The sequence below is a fragment of the Lampris incognitus genome, chromosome 10, assembly GCF_029633865.1.
Source record: "Lampris incognitus isolate fLamInc1 chromosome 10, fLamInc1.hap2, whole genome shotgun sequence".
Lineage (NCBI taxonomy): Eukaryota > Metazoa > Chordata > Actinopteri > Lampriformes > Lampridae > Lampris > Lampris incognitus.
Window position 1 is genome coordinate 35183165 of NC_079220.1, and position 15040 is coordinate 35198204.

Here is a 15040-nt window from a genome sequence, read left to right on the forward strand (position 1 = left end):
GGCCAGTGGCCACTCTTTCAAGGATGAGGATGTGCATATCATTGATAGGGAGGAATGCTGGTTTGAACGGGGAGTCAAAGAGGCCATTTATGTTAAGAGGGAATGACCACCCCTGAACCGGGGGTGGGGGTTGCTGTGATTGCAGCAATTCTAAAATCCTCTGTGAATAGTACACATGGCCATTGTATTTCTAGTTATTGGTCACAGCAATTTGCATATGAAACTGATCGTTGGTTTCGGTCGTTATGACACTGCATTGTTTAAAATGGCGGGGATACCTGCAGTCAGTTGAGACTGAAGAGGTCACTTAGATGAGTGATGAAATGTATCTCTCAATAAACATTGTGTCCAAATGAACTGATGCCACTTTTCTGGGATCTATTACATGCATATAGCTTTCACATCATTTTGGTATTTGAAAAAGATAAGCTCAATATTACAAAATATAATGTATCAGCTTGGTGGCTTTGGCCTTGCTCATATGTTTGACAGTTATCAGAATGTGAAGTGTCATTTAATCCAGCCCTATGTGTGTTAAAGTCAAGAGATGCTTTGCCTTTTTACCTAGCACATTCAGGTCAACATATTCTGGTGTTGTGAGGCTGACAGGTTTAACTGTTGGGTGTGCACACCTTCATACATGGTGGGAATTCATTTAAGGCAGGCCTACCTATCTGATCCTGTGTGTGGGACTGGGAGGGCTGGGCCTGGACCTGAGCCTGGGCCTGCTGCTCCTGCAGACTCTGGCTGTCCACCGAGATGCCACTATCACTGTGCAGCTTCTCCCCCTCCGGCGTTACCGTCTGATTGGCTGTGGCCGCTCGGTTATTAGCCGCCTGTTTGTTCTGCTTACAGCTGTTCCATCTGAAGAAGAGGTGGAGTTGAAAGGAGCTGAAGAAAGGGTTCGGTCAACATACTGACATGGCTACCAAGTCGTCTCTGAGTTTTAGTAGGTAGATTTCACAGCAGTGGTCAAGGATCAAGACATTAAATGATCAATGAAAAAAAACTGTCTCGTGGCTATGGCAATGAAATGATACATCTGTGAAACTTATGAATCAAAATCTTTATCAGCTTCTAAAATAGAGTAAAATTCAAAAGTAATAGAATATAAAATGCTGAGGAAAAAAAACTATTTAAAAGAGTGACTGAATAAAAGGAGAGCCAAAACGTTTTCCATTGGTGTCAAGCTAGGCGAAAGTATAACTGGCATTTAACCAGTTAAAATATTCATGAAGTATTATGTGAGTGAGTGCAATCTATTAATAACTCTAATTGCTTACTAATAATAAACACATGGTATGGTCATACAATCTGCAGTCTGCTTACACGTATAAAAGCAAAGCGGTGGAGAACTGGCCAGATGTGAGAGTCTTTGCGTGACTGTGCTGGTAAGTCTGGTACTCCAATTTCCCTCAGTCTTGTTTTAAACAATCCACGGCTATGATGAGCTTGTTTACTTACTTCAATGTGTTTTGAGCCCAGGCAGAATCCGTGTGTTTGAGGGCAAACGGGGATCAATGTGTGTGCAACTTCCGTAATGCATAGTGCGAACCTTTTGTTATGTTGTGACCTTTTTTTTCTTTTTGAAATAATTGTGTTGCATTTGTATAGGAGTGAAATCATGTGGTAAAACTGGGTCAAAGTCTCTTCCCCAAAAACATGACAGATGGGAATATTGCACCAACCAGCCCTAATCTGTGTCAGGCTACAGCTGCACCACCTCCATGCACTTCTTTAGCCTAGGGCTACATCAGCCAGTCTAGCACCACCCGCCAGGACAGCCATCAAGCCATCACCATCACAATTCACCCTCTCTGTCCCATATTACTTACTCCTCTAGCCATAGCTGGGCTGAAAGAGCCAATTGTGCTAATTGCTTTTACCAGTGCCCAGCGTTTTGTCTCTGTCTCTCCACCAAGCTTTTGGACTGACCTCTTAAAGACTATGTAGGCCACCAGACCCACTACCACAGCGGCCAGGATGGAGCAGTAGATGGGGATAAGGTTTTCGTTGAAGCCGTGACCAAGGAAACGAGGGGAGCCGGGGCTGGTGGTGGTGGTCTCTCCGCCCGGTGAAGGGCTGCTGGAACCATCGAGGGGGAAGTGGTCTGTGAAGAAGGGAGGGGACGGACTCAGGTCGGAGGTGGGAGATGCATATGTGGGAAGGAGGGGATCTGTTTGGAGGAAAAGAGTAAAAGAGAGGCAAGAATGTCAAAAAAATGAGGGAACAAGAACCAATTCCTACTTCATTCACCATAGAACATGGTGAAAACGTTTTGTATCAGATAAGACAAAAAGATACTAGTTGACAACTTGATGAACATCACTGCTGTCACAGGAATACCTGACAATTAGAAAAGGGAAATGAGGGCTTTCATATACTGTAAGTAATAAAGATTCTCGATGAGAGCTTGTTTTCCAGGGTTTAGTTAAGTCCCCAACCAGATGTTACAATATTACAATTTCATTTAGCAGACGGATTTATCCAAAGCGACGTATACATACAGTTAATACAACACAAGCAGCTATCTAGTCAGGAGACAACAGGAATCAGGAATAATTCATTTGTCATTTCATCTTATGTACTACGTACACAAAAGACGCGAAATTCCGTTTCCCCAGCCCCTAGCAGTGCAGCACAAAAGACAAAAACACATGTCCAAAAACCTCCAAACACAACACCACCAAAAACATACAAAAACAGATAGAACAAAGAAAAAGAAAAAAAAACACTATACACAAACAGCCAACAACAGTTCACTCAGTTCAAAAACTCCACCGTCCCGAGAACGAACGCCGGTCAGGATGACAGTCGGAACTGCCGGTCTGCATGGGCTAGCCGTTAGCTTAGCCTACCCCGCTTCCATGTCTTGTCAGACCGCCCTCGGTGTTTCCTCTTCAGGTGCAGCTCCAGGCAGGGCCGTGGTCCTTGGGCCCATCGGATGCTGCAGACCAGGCTCCCTCAGCCGATCCAACGCTAGCTCTCCAGCCAGACACCTTTGACACACCTCTCCCGCACTCCACACGACGACACAAACGCAGACGCAGACAAAAACACCGCACAGTCGACGCAAGGCGAGGCCGCCGCCAGACCGCCTCGGTGTTTCCTCTCGGGCAGGGCCGTGGGCTAGCAGTTAGCTTAGCCTGCCCCAGTTCCGCGTCCTGTCAGACCGCCCTTGGTGTTTCCTCTTCGGGCCCACAGGACGCAGCACACCAAGCTCTCTCAGCCAAGCAAAATCGACGATCAAAAAAAAAACTTCGCAAGATGACACAAACTTAGACGTGGACAGACACTGCGTAATCGGTACTTGATGAGGCCGCTGCAAACGCGAGTCCGCGCCGCCATCGACCCGCACCTGTAGCGCCGACTCTCGCGAGACAAATAAGCAACTGCAGCTTCAAAAACAAGCCCCATCCGCTATAGCCTGTCGTGGCCTTAACAACATATAACAGCTGAAACCATTTAGAGTTTGAAAAACAAAAAATAGAATTTATTTTACCAACTCATCCAACAGCAACAAAGTATGCCTACACAGGGAAGGCAGGCATTGATTAAACTCAATTCAAATTCTGACATGTCTATTTGGCAAACCAGAACATTTAAATACAACATTCAGAATACATACAGAATAAAGGCCTATTTGACATAAACTCTCAACTGCCTGCCATTGACGATCGCAAGGTAAGCGTTGGGTGATTTTTATTTTTTCTCAGTGGGGGTGGAGGGAGTAGGTCATTGGGGTCTGTGGGAGGGCCAATTGCACTGCACTGATTGTATGGGTCCACGTCGAACGTTTACAGAGCCAACCCCGTGCTCGTACTGAGTAGCCTCGATGCGGAGGCTACGCGCAGGCTGCACCGTAGGCTATGCGAAGTTTCACGCAGAAGACATGCTGTAAGCAGATAGGGTCAATCAATGCAGCTGGTGAAAATACACTCGGAATGTAAAAACTTATATATACACACACACACACACACACACACACACACACACACACACACACACACACACACCCTGGGGTAGTCCAAACTTGGTTGTCGTCCCGGGTCGTCCTCTGTATGGAGTTTGCATGTTCTCCCTGTGTCTGCGTGGGTTTCCTTCGGGTGATCCGGTTTACTCCCACAGTCCAAAGACACGTAGGTCAGGTGAATCGCCCGTACTAAATTGTAGCTAGGTGTGAATGTGTGTCGGCCCTGTGATGGACTGGCAGCCTGTCCAGGGTGTCTCGTCGCCTGCCGCCCAATGACTGCTGGGATAGGCTCCAGCATCCCCATGACCCTGGGTAAATGTATGCGGTTTGGATAATGGATGGGTGGAGGTGTTCGAGAAAGAGCTGTGTCTTTAGCTTCTTCTTAAAGATGGAGAGGGACTCGAATGGAGTTTGGTCACTCGTTCCACCACCGGGGAACTACAGAAGAGAAGAGTCTGGCTAGTGAATTAGGGCGTCGTTGTGGCGGAAGTGTCAGGCGCCTTTCACTGGCAGAGCGTACTGGGCAAGACTGAGTGTAGACCTGAATGAGGGAGTTCAGGTGGGCGGGAACCGTTTTAGTTGCTGTTTTGTAAGCGAGCATTAAGGTTTTGAATTTGATGCGGGCAGCAACTGGGAGCTAGTGGAGAGATATGAACAGCGGAGTGACATGTGCTGTTTTGGATTGGTTGAAGACCAGACGCACCGCTGCATTCTGGATCATTTGCAGAGGTTTGAAAGTGCATCCAGAGAGACCTGCCAGGAAGGACTTACAGTAGTCAACACATGATATTACAAGAGCCTGTATGTCTGATGTTTGCGCACATGTGACCTGAAACATGCCTGTTTCTAATAGAATGAATGGGTTCTAGCTGAGACGCTATTTGGAGAAAGAGAGGGACAGTTTCTAGGGCCAATGACACGCTCCACATGGATGCGGACAGATGCAATTTTTCTTGTTGCCTCAATTTCTAAAGCACCAAGCTGCTTTGTCCCTTTTGTAAAATCAGGTATCTTAACTTCTGCATGAAACTATTTTTTCTTCTGTAAGATCTTCCCGACTTATCCATTTTCTTCTTTCCTCTGACAACCTTCGAGTTTCTTCTCCATAATGGCTGACATCTTTGGAAAGCGAAGGTAGCACTTGTTCCGCTCTCTGTCAACTCGAGTGGAACAACCAAAAACAGCGCAGAAATTAACCATTGTAAAATATCGAACAACTATTCTGTATGAATCAAACCTTGAAACAAACTCTGACTGTTTAGAAAACGTTTGGCATCGCGCAGTGAGAGCCACACTATCCTATGGATTGGAGCCGTTGTCCTCCAACATGGCGGATGTGTTGCCGTCACGTCATATATGACGTAATATGAGAATACCCCATCCCCTGGCTTCTGGGTAGCGTAGCGGTCTATTCCGTTGCCTACCAACACGGGATCGCTGGGTCGAATCCCCGTGTTTCCTCCGGCTTGGTCGGGCGTCCCTATAGTCACAATTGGCCGTGTCTGCGGGTGGGAAGACGGATGTGGGTATGTGTCCTGGTTGCTGCACCAGCGCCTCCTCTGGTCGCCTGTTCAGGGGTGGGGGAGGGAGAACTGGGGGGGAATAGCGTGATCCTCTGCGGGTGGGAAGTCGGATGTGGGTATTTGTCCTGGTCGCTTCACTAGCGCCTCCTCTGGTCGTTCGGGGCGCCCCTCGGATCGGCAGAGGGGGTGGAGCAGCGACCGAGACGGCTCAAAAAGAGCGGGGTAATTGGCCAGATACAAGTGGGGAGATTAAAAAAAAGAAAAAGTCCCCCCCCCCCAAACAGGGGCCCAACCAACCAGAGGAGGCTGTAGCTCCTTATTAACTCTTTACTGGCGTATTCATGCTTAATCCTATGGATAGCCCAGGGGCTAACTTGTAGACAAAACCTGCCATAGTGTACCATTACGATCTATACCAATGAAAGGGTGATTCTACACAACTTTGCTTTAACCTGGTGTATGTAAACATATGTACACATCACTTGTGTAACTGTAACTTGAAAAGGCAGCGGAATTCAATATATTACTTTTAATGAGAAGAGCATAAATTAATTTTCGACAGTTGTGCACAGCTATCACATCATTGATTATGAATGTATATATTTCTAGAACTCGGGGTTTGCTTCATAGTAAACACCATGTATTTAACCAGTGACGTGGCTGGCTCAGAGCCCTGTGAAAAAAGAATTTCACTGGACCATCACCATGACGCAAAACTACATCTGCACTTTTCCTCAAGTCACTGATATGGCAGATTGTTAAGTTTCTCTACACTGATTTTTTTTGCGAAATTTACAAGGGTCACTAAAAGTTCCCTGAGACGCTGATGCAGAGCTCGTGCTGAACTATTTGTAATATTCTGCTGCCTGGCTGCTTCGTTGGTGATGACAGGGCATTCCTGACTCCCATGGGAGGAACGGGTTTACAAAACTGCAGCAAATAAGGCACATATGCACGCCAGACAGAGAAACGCGGATGTAATGCACAACCTATTTAAAGCCACGATATTGATTTGAATCTCTCTAAAAGCAAGGAGCGCTCACAGGAATGCAACATGAGCGTGTGTTACTTGCATTTCTTGACCTTTCTTTGAAAGTGGTCAGGTTTCCCCAACTGCGCCATACATCATCCAGCTAATGCAGGGCTCTGTAATGGCATTAGCAGTGCAACATGAGCTCCCAGATGAGAGCGATACTGAACGGAAGGTGTGAACGTGTGAGAATGTGAAAACGATCTGGCCCTGCAGCATAGCGTACGTCAAAGAAAGTGGCCACATCTGCTTACAGTGAGCATCCTAAAGCCTTACCTTCCACAAGTGTGCTATGAAGCACTTTATCTCAAGTGATAATGCATCAGTTTGCACGCTAGCTGCAGTCAGTGTTCCTCCCATGCAGGTGAAACCATCAGTGTGATGTAGATGCTACGTGTTAGGGTTTGTCTCTCGTCCCGAGCCAAGCTGAGATTCCTCCCAGGACTTCACGTCACAGTGACTCGACATCCACACCAGCTGCTGCCAGTTTATACTCACCGCCATCTCCCTCCCTCTCCCCCCCCCTCTCTATGTCTCCCCCTTTCTCCTCTCACCCAGTCTGTGTCTCTCATGCCTTCTTTCTTCCCCATCATCTATCCTTTATGTTTCCCTCACTCTCTCTTTCGTTCTGTCTCCCACCACCATTTCCCTCACTTGCTCCCCCCCCCCCTCTCTGTCTCTCTCTCTCTCGCTCCCATGTGCAGGGAATCTCTATCAATCTTGTTATTTCTCTCATGATGTAGAAAACATGACTGCATTAGACCAGGGGATAAAGTGGAGGCTGCAGAGCCTGCAGAGCTCTGCCAGACCAGAGCTTTAAAGCGGTGGCAAGTTCACAATTTTATTTTGGCTCCAGTGGATTTAAAACAGCTTTAAAACAAATAAAAGTACCTCAGGATTTTACGAGGGTGGGTCTATGGTGTGCATGGAGATGTGTTTATTGGCGGGTGTGGAGGAGAAAAAAACAAGACTTTAATTTTTATTAGCCATTCAGGTCTTTGCGGTAATGTTAACCCCCGGGTCTGCTGTATGGAGGCTGGATGCCTTTGCGGCTGCCATTTTAGCATTTTAGGGTGGAGGACGGCTCCTATCAGGGCACACCAAATGCACAATGACCTCTTTATCAGCCACTAAACATTCTCCCACTGTCTCAGCTGTTCCTCAGTCTCTGTCTTCCTCTGCAGCTCCCACTCAGATATGCACACATGCACACACACGCACACACACATGCACACACACACACACACACACACACACACACGCGCGCACGCGCGAAATGATCGGAGTGGGAGTTCTGCTTTCTATGGAGGGAGGGTTAATGGGGAGGATGCAGGGTGGTGGAGGGGGGCAGACAGAAAGACAGAGTGTCAGGATAAAGTGGGGGGTGGATGAAGTAAAAGATGAACAGAAGCTCTGCTGTAAAGCACTATGATTATCAGGAGTAATTACACTGCGGTGGTAAAGGCACTGAATGCAGACTGGCCTCACTCCCAGCACAGCCAGGGAGCAAGGGGGGGGGGGCAGAGAGAGAGACAGACAGACAGACAGAGGGAGAGAGCGAGAGGGGGAGAGAGAGAGAGAGGGAGGAGAGAAACAGAGAGAGAGAGAGGAGCTAAAAGGAGGAGTAAAGAGAAAAGGGGTGATGGGGAGTAGAGATGTTTGCAGTTATCTGTTTTATATAGTATGTGTAGGGGGTTATGTTGTCCCTCCCTCGTGCTGGGGGACATAAACACTCGAGCCGACACTTGCACTTGACAGTATTTAATGAGGGTTTAGTCGTCTGAGACCCACACAGTGCCTTGGAAATGAGAAATAATGTTCTGTAACAGGTAACTGCACTGGGACCTTTGAAAAAAACATCAGTAAACGTTTCCAATTGGACATCAAGCAGACTCACATGTGTGCGGTGAGCTGTGTGATGTGCAGAAGGAGACGTTAAAAGTTCCAGGCTACAAAGACCCATGCATGTATTCAGTCTCCCATCAGCTCCCATCCCATCTTCTCTGTGCTCATTTGGTCTATTAATGTGCATGTGTGCTTGCCCATGGTTGTGTGTGTGTGTGTGTGTGTGTGTGTGTGTGTGTGTGTGTGTGTGTGTGTGTGTGTGTGTGTGTGTGTGTGTGTGTGTGTGTGTGTGTGTGTGTGTGTGTGTGTCCTGCAGTTGCATATGGGTGCTCATAGAGGTCAGTCAGCGAAACATGAGTGTGAGCTGAATAAATGCCCGGACCAGTATCGACCCTGTAGAACCCAACACCAGCACAGCACATCCAGTATGTTGCAGCGCTCTCTCTCTCTCTCTCTCTCTCTCTCTCTCTCTCTCTCTCTCTCTCTCTCTCTCTCTCTCTCTCTCTCTCTCTCTCTCTCTCTCTCTCTCTCTCTCTCTCTCTCTCTCTCTCTCTCTCTCTCTCATTTATGTCTCTCTATCCATTTATCTCTCTCACTCTATCATTTATCTCTCTCTCTATCATTTATCTCTCTCACTCTCTCTCTCGCTCTCTCTCCCTTGCTGTGATTATCTCTGTTCTTAGCTCTTTGTCTGTCACACTCTTTCTCTCTTTCCATCTGTCACTGCAACTCTTATCCAGTTACTGTGTCGCTCTCTTTCCTTGTGTCTGTCTCTCCATCTCTCTTGCTCTGTCAGTGCATCATCAGTAATTGACACTTGGTGACAGCTGCATATGAACAAGAGCTTTGGGGATTTGAAAATGCCTCCCACATCACATTTCCTGCGTACGCTCGTGGCTACGCACACACACACACACACACACACACACACACACACACACCAGCCAGAAGAAAACTCCATGTATATCACTCATGTGTGAAAAAGTGAAGGACGTAGATGCCAGGCAGTTTTGCTGCCTACCTCAGTAAATGTATTGCCATCATCACAGACCACCATAGAAGGCCTGCAAGTGTCATTGTGTTCAGTGATGGCCACATGTGACTATAACCGTCACCCAAGCATCTGCTGGTGGTGGCTGATCAGCGCAAGATGGCAGCGAGGGAGACGTGCAGGTCAAAGGTGAGAGCAGCTCTGTGGGTGGCCGCTAATGGGGCAGAACAAGGTTGTATTGTGCTCTAGTGTACATCAACACTTCGAAAATAGCCACGCCGTCTGTTCACGTGTGGCGTACGGGGGCATATTGTGCAAGTCTGAGTTGATCACTGACAACCCTGTCACACTTCTCTCAAGCAGTCATGATGTCATATCCAGCAGACCCGTCCTGCATTCATCATGCTTTTCCTTATCATGTAACTTACGTTAAACGGTGGGTGCATGTTGGGGGATTGAGACTTGAGGAGCAGGAGGTGCTGGGGCTTGATATGGCATTTGTGAAACACCTTGTCTTTGTTCACTTCTTTTCCTATCTCAGCCACTCTTTTGCCTTTAGCATTCTTCTCCTCCCCCGTCTCTCTTATTCCAGGCCTAAAGCAGGCATTCCAAGCTGATGGAGCAGGTTGTCGAGTCTCTCTGGGATCAGCAGATCAGCTGCTGGTTGAAGAATGTGTGTGTGAGAAGGAGACGGCACAATCTGCCACTCCTTCTTCCACCTCATCTGCTCTCTTTACTGGTTTAATCTTTCCGCCAATCTTTTTCTCCACTGCCAGCCGGTGCTTTAATGTGACAGCACATTAGCGGGGAGGCATAGCCCCCATCTGCTTCTGACATGTCCAGTACACTACAGCAGGTGTTGACAGAGTCTGGAAGTCCATTTGCAGCATGGAACATCTGAAAACCAGCACACGGCCAGCCAAGCACCCACCACCAACTAACCTGTCATCTGGTCCTAATCAGCCCTCAATATTATACCTATCTTTTTTGTCTTAATTTTTTTTTCTTCTACGCTTTTTGTCTTCGTTTGTTTTAATTCGTTCTCTTGGTTTTTGTTTTCGTTTGATGGCTGGGAGAGCTAGCACTGGATCTTGTGGGCCCAGGGACCGCGACCCTGCCTGGAGCTGTGCCAAAAGAGGAAAGACTGAGGGTGGTCTGACAGGACATGGAAGTGGGGCAGGCTAAGCTAACTGCTAGCCTATGCAGACCCGCAGTTCTGATAAAACTGAGGGCGGTCTGGTGGCAGACTTACCTGGCGTTTACTGCGGTGTTTTTAGTGTCGTCATGTGGAGTGTGGGGAGGTGTGTTGAGGGTGTCTGGCTGGGAGAGGTGTCGTTGGATCGGCTGAGAGAGCTTGGTCTGCTGCATCCTGTGGGCCCAAGGACCACGGCCCTGCCTGGAGCTGCGCCCAAGGAGAAATCACCAAGGGCGGTCTTACAGGACGCGGAAGCGGGGCAGGCTAAGCTAACTGCTAGCCTACCTAGATGACTGTCGGACCGGCAGTTCCAACAGTCATCCTGGCTGGCGTTCGTTCCCTTGGACAGTGATTATTAGATATATGTGTTACTATGTGTGTTCTTGAAGTTCTTGAAGTTTTTGGATATGCATTTTTGTCTTTGTATTGCACTGCTTTGGGCTGGGGGAAAGGATATTTTGTTTGACAAATAAAGACAACTAAATGACAAACAAAGTGTTCCTGATTCCTGACTCCTGATCAACCTCCAAAAACTAGAAACCAGTTGAAGTCTAAAATTCAGCATATAGATTAAATCCAAATGTAAAAGTTGGCTTTGAAATGAAAACATGGATGTAAGGCCTCCCTGAGCTTGTTTCTGGAATGTTAATGACCTTTCTTCATGCAAGTGTGTTTAAATGTACTCAGAAGAAGTTTCTCTTTACAAGGCTTTTGCTGTGTGCCGGGCCTTATGCCACACATATGACTTACTGAGGTCAGCAGTACTCTAGAAGACTTAATGCATCTTTATTTTCAGAACACTGTTTAACATGTCTTATCAGAGTCTACCACACACTCATATGCAGACACACACACACACACACACACACACACACACACACACACACACACACACATTCATACCCAAGTACTCGTCTTGTTACTCTCTGATTAGGTAGATTTCATGCTCCATGCAGTCCAGGTGAATTTACAGCTTCCTGGACAGGAGGTCCTTGGCTCCCTGTGCTGCAATCCCAGTTGCTATGGTAGAAATGTGTACATTGTGTTGACACTGAAGTACTCGTTGACCTTTGTTACCTGCCATTGAGCTTCCAGCCACACCACAATCTGACATGTGCTGACCTTTGCCCCTACTTATTTGCACAGACACATGCGGAAGTCACCCTTGTTGACCTGTTCAAGCAAAAATATCCGGATAGAGGCATACATACATGCCCCCAATGCAGCCCTGAAATTACTTGAGGTAAAACTGTTATCTTAGGTTCTCAGACAGTGATAGTGTGTGTGTGTGTGTGTGTGGGGGGGGGGTGTCTCATACTTGTTCTTATTCCAACATGCTTGTAGGGGCACTTACTGTGGCAGACAGAGTCGCTGACAGCCGTGCACACCGCCAGCTCTATCTCGATGCCCTCATCACAGATGGTGCATGGCAGACAAGGGTCCAGGGAGCTGTCCCTGTCAGAGAAGGTGTCATCCACACACTCCTCGCACACCGTGTCATGGTGGTGGTCACAATGTGCCAACACACCCTGGCCTGCTGGGCACACCGTACAGAGTTCACAGCGGCCCGATAGCTCACTAAAGAAATATTCATAGTCACAGACACAGAGGGCATCATTGGAATCGGTGCAGGGCGTCTGCATCCGCATCAGGCCGGTACACCTGGTACAGGGACTGCATTCCTCTGTGTGGCTGGAGTTCTCCGAGTAGGTCTCACCTGGACAGGTGGAGGAGGGATGCGATCGAGAGGAGTAAAATATGAGAAGTGGAGAGGGTGGAAAGTGGAGAAGAGACAGATGAAGGAAACAGCAAGAGGAGGTTGGAAGCGGCAGAAAGGGTGGAATAGGAGAAGGAGATAAACAGGGGGAGAGAGGGAGAGAGGCAGTGAGTCTGATGACATTAATCATGTTTATCACACATTCACCAGAAAGGCGGACACATCAATCCAGAAGTCCCTTTGTGATTTGTGCTCTAAGACAAGAAAGATGTACTTGTTGAGGATGTAGTGCCCATGACTCTACTGGCTCCTCTATGCTAGTGCTGCAATGAATAAACTGCATCCTTGCATATCACACAGGTTAAGTCACATGCACACTTCAGCTGCTGCTAAGAAATTAAGTTGCCCTATAATCACAAATTAACATGCCCTATTTTCAAAGGCAGTCTTTCAATACATGGTCGCCTTGAATGTCTCTTCAGGATGTTATCAACCCTTCAGCTGGGTAGTAGTCAGTTGTCAAGCTGGGGTCAACACCCCCAGGGGGTGGCAAGATGATTGTGGGGTTTTATGAACTAATTTATGGATTTTAATTTCTAATGATGTATTTGTAATGTAAACGTGTGTGTGGTCTTTTTTTATAATATAATCCTTTTTTTGGTGCAAAACTCTGAAGAGAGAAACTCTGAATAGCTGGGTGAAGCAGCCGCAGTGATGTCATACTGGACCACAATGGTAAAGAGGGAGCTGAGCCTCAAGTTAAAGCTCTCAATTTACTTGTTGGTGCCCATTCTTAGTCTCACCCATCCTTATGAGCACTGGAGAGATTTTATTCGTCTTACAGCTACACACTAGAACACACACAAGCATGCAGGCAGTGGTGGCTGAATAAATGTTCCTTCTGAATTTTTCCCATCCTGCTGTCCTTGCTCCATGAAGAGCCAGGAACAGTGGGCAACCCTTTCCTTCAGCGCCCAGGGACCAATTCCATGTGGTCGTCCATGTCATGGGCAGGGACAAGACTGATGAGCATTCTAGTGTATAGTGACAGAAAGTGGATAGTGACAGAAAGAATGACAGCACCGATATGAGTGGTTGAGGTGGGGTTTCATCACAGGGTGACAGGGCACACTGTCTTTGAGGAGCTAAATGATCTGGGAAGACCTGCAGCTCCTCCACATTGAGAAGAGTCAGTTTGAGGTGGTTTGGGCACATGGTTAGAAAGCCCTCTGGGCATCTCCTGTTGGAGAAGACCATGACCAGTATATCCAACTCGGGGGGGGGGGGGGGGTGAACCAAGGCATGTTGGAGGGACTACTACTACTAATTTCAGCTGCTCCTGTTAGGGGTCACCACAGCAGATCATCCGTTTCCATTTCTCCCCATCTTCTGCATCTTCCTCTGTCACACCAGCCACCTACATGTCCTCTCTCACCACATCCATAAACCTCCTCTTTGGCCTTCCTCTTTTCCTCTCCCCTGGAAGCTCCATATTCAGCATCCTTCTCCCAATATACCCAGCATCTCTCCTCCTCACATATCCAAACCATCTCAATTTTGCCTCTTTTGCTTTGTCCCAAACCATCCAACCTGAGTTGTCCCTCTTATATACTCGTTTCTAATCCTGTCCTTCTTCGTCACTCCCAATGAAAATCTTAGCATCTTCAACTCTGCCACCTCCAGCTCTGCCTCCTGTCTTTTTGTCAGTGCAACTGTCTCCAAACTGTACAACATAGCTGCTCTCACAACATTTTTTTAAACCTTCCCTTTAACTCTTGTTGGTACCCTTCTGTCGCAAATCACTCTTGATACTCTTGTCCACCCACTCCACCCTGCCTGCGCTCTCTTCTTCACCTCTCTTCTGCACTACCCATTACTTTGGACAGTTGACCCCAAGTATTTAAACTCATACACCATTGTCATCTCTACTCTTTGCATCCTCATCATTGCACGGTCCTCCCTCTCATTGATGCATAGATATTCCATCTTGCTCCTACTGACTTACATTCCTCTTCTCTCCAGTGTATACCTCCACCTCTCCAGGCTCTCCTCAACCTGCACCCTACTCTCACTACAGATCACAATGTCATCTGCAAACATCATATAGTCCACGGAGATTCCTGCCTGATCTCCTCCGTCAACCTGTCCATCACCATTGCAAACAAGAAAGGGCTCAGAGCCGATCCTTGATGTAATCCCACCTCCATCTTTAACCCACCTGTCTTTCCACACACCTCACCGCTGTCACACTTCCCTCATACATACCCTGCACCACTCCTACATACTTCTCTGCAACCCCTGACTTCCTTATACAATACCACACCTCCTCTCTCGGCACCCTGTCGTATGCTTTCTCTAAAAGACATGACGTAACTCCTTCTGGCTTTCTCACAGCAAACATTGCATCTGTGGTGCTCTTTCGTGGCATGAAACCATACTGCTGCTCACTAATCGTCACCTCTCCTCTTAACCTAGCTTCTATTACTATTTCTCATATCTTCATATTGTGGCTGATCAACTTTATACCTCTGTAGTTGCTACAGTTCTGCACATTGCCCTTGTTCTTGAAAATTGATACCAGTATAATTCATCTCCACTCCTCAGGCATCCTCTCACTTTCTATGATTGTGTTAAACAATCTAGTTAAAACCCCACTGCCATCTCTCCTAAACATCTCCGTGCCTCCACAGGTATGTCATCAGGACCAACTGCCTTTCCAATCGTCATCCTCCTCATATCTGCCCTCACTTCCTCCTCGCTAATCCA

General features: G+C 47.4%; 1 protein-coding gene across 1 annotated transcript in view; it reads right to left on the reverse strand.

Moving 5' to 3' along the window:
- Positions 1-611: 611 nt before the first annotated feature.
- ngfra (nerve growth factor receptor a (TNFR superfamily, member 16)) overlaps positions 612-15040 on the reverse strand; it is a 28501-nt gene continuing 14072 nt past the window's right edge. Inside the window, exons 3-5 of the mRNA XM_056288409.1 lie at positions 11912-12274; positions 1936-2176; positions 612-864 (exon numbers count right to left, since the gene is read on the reverse strand). Coding sequence (XP_056144384.1) covers positions 612-864; positions 1936-2176; positions 11912-12274 — 857 coding nt within the window. The remainder of the gene's footprint in view (positions 865-1935; positions 2177-11911; positions 12275-15040) is intronic.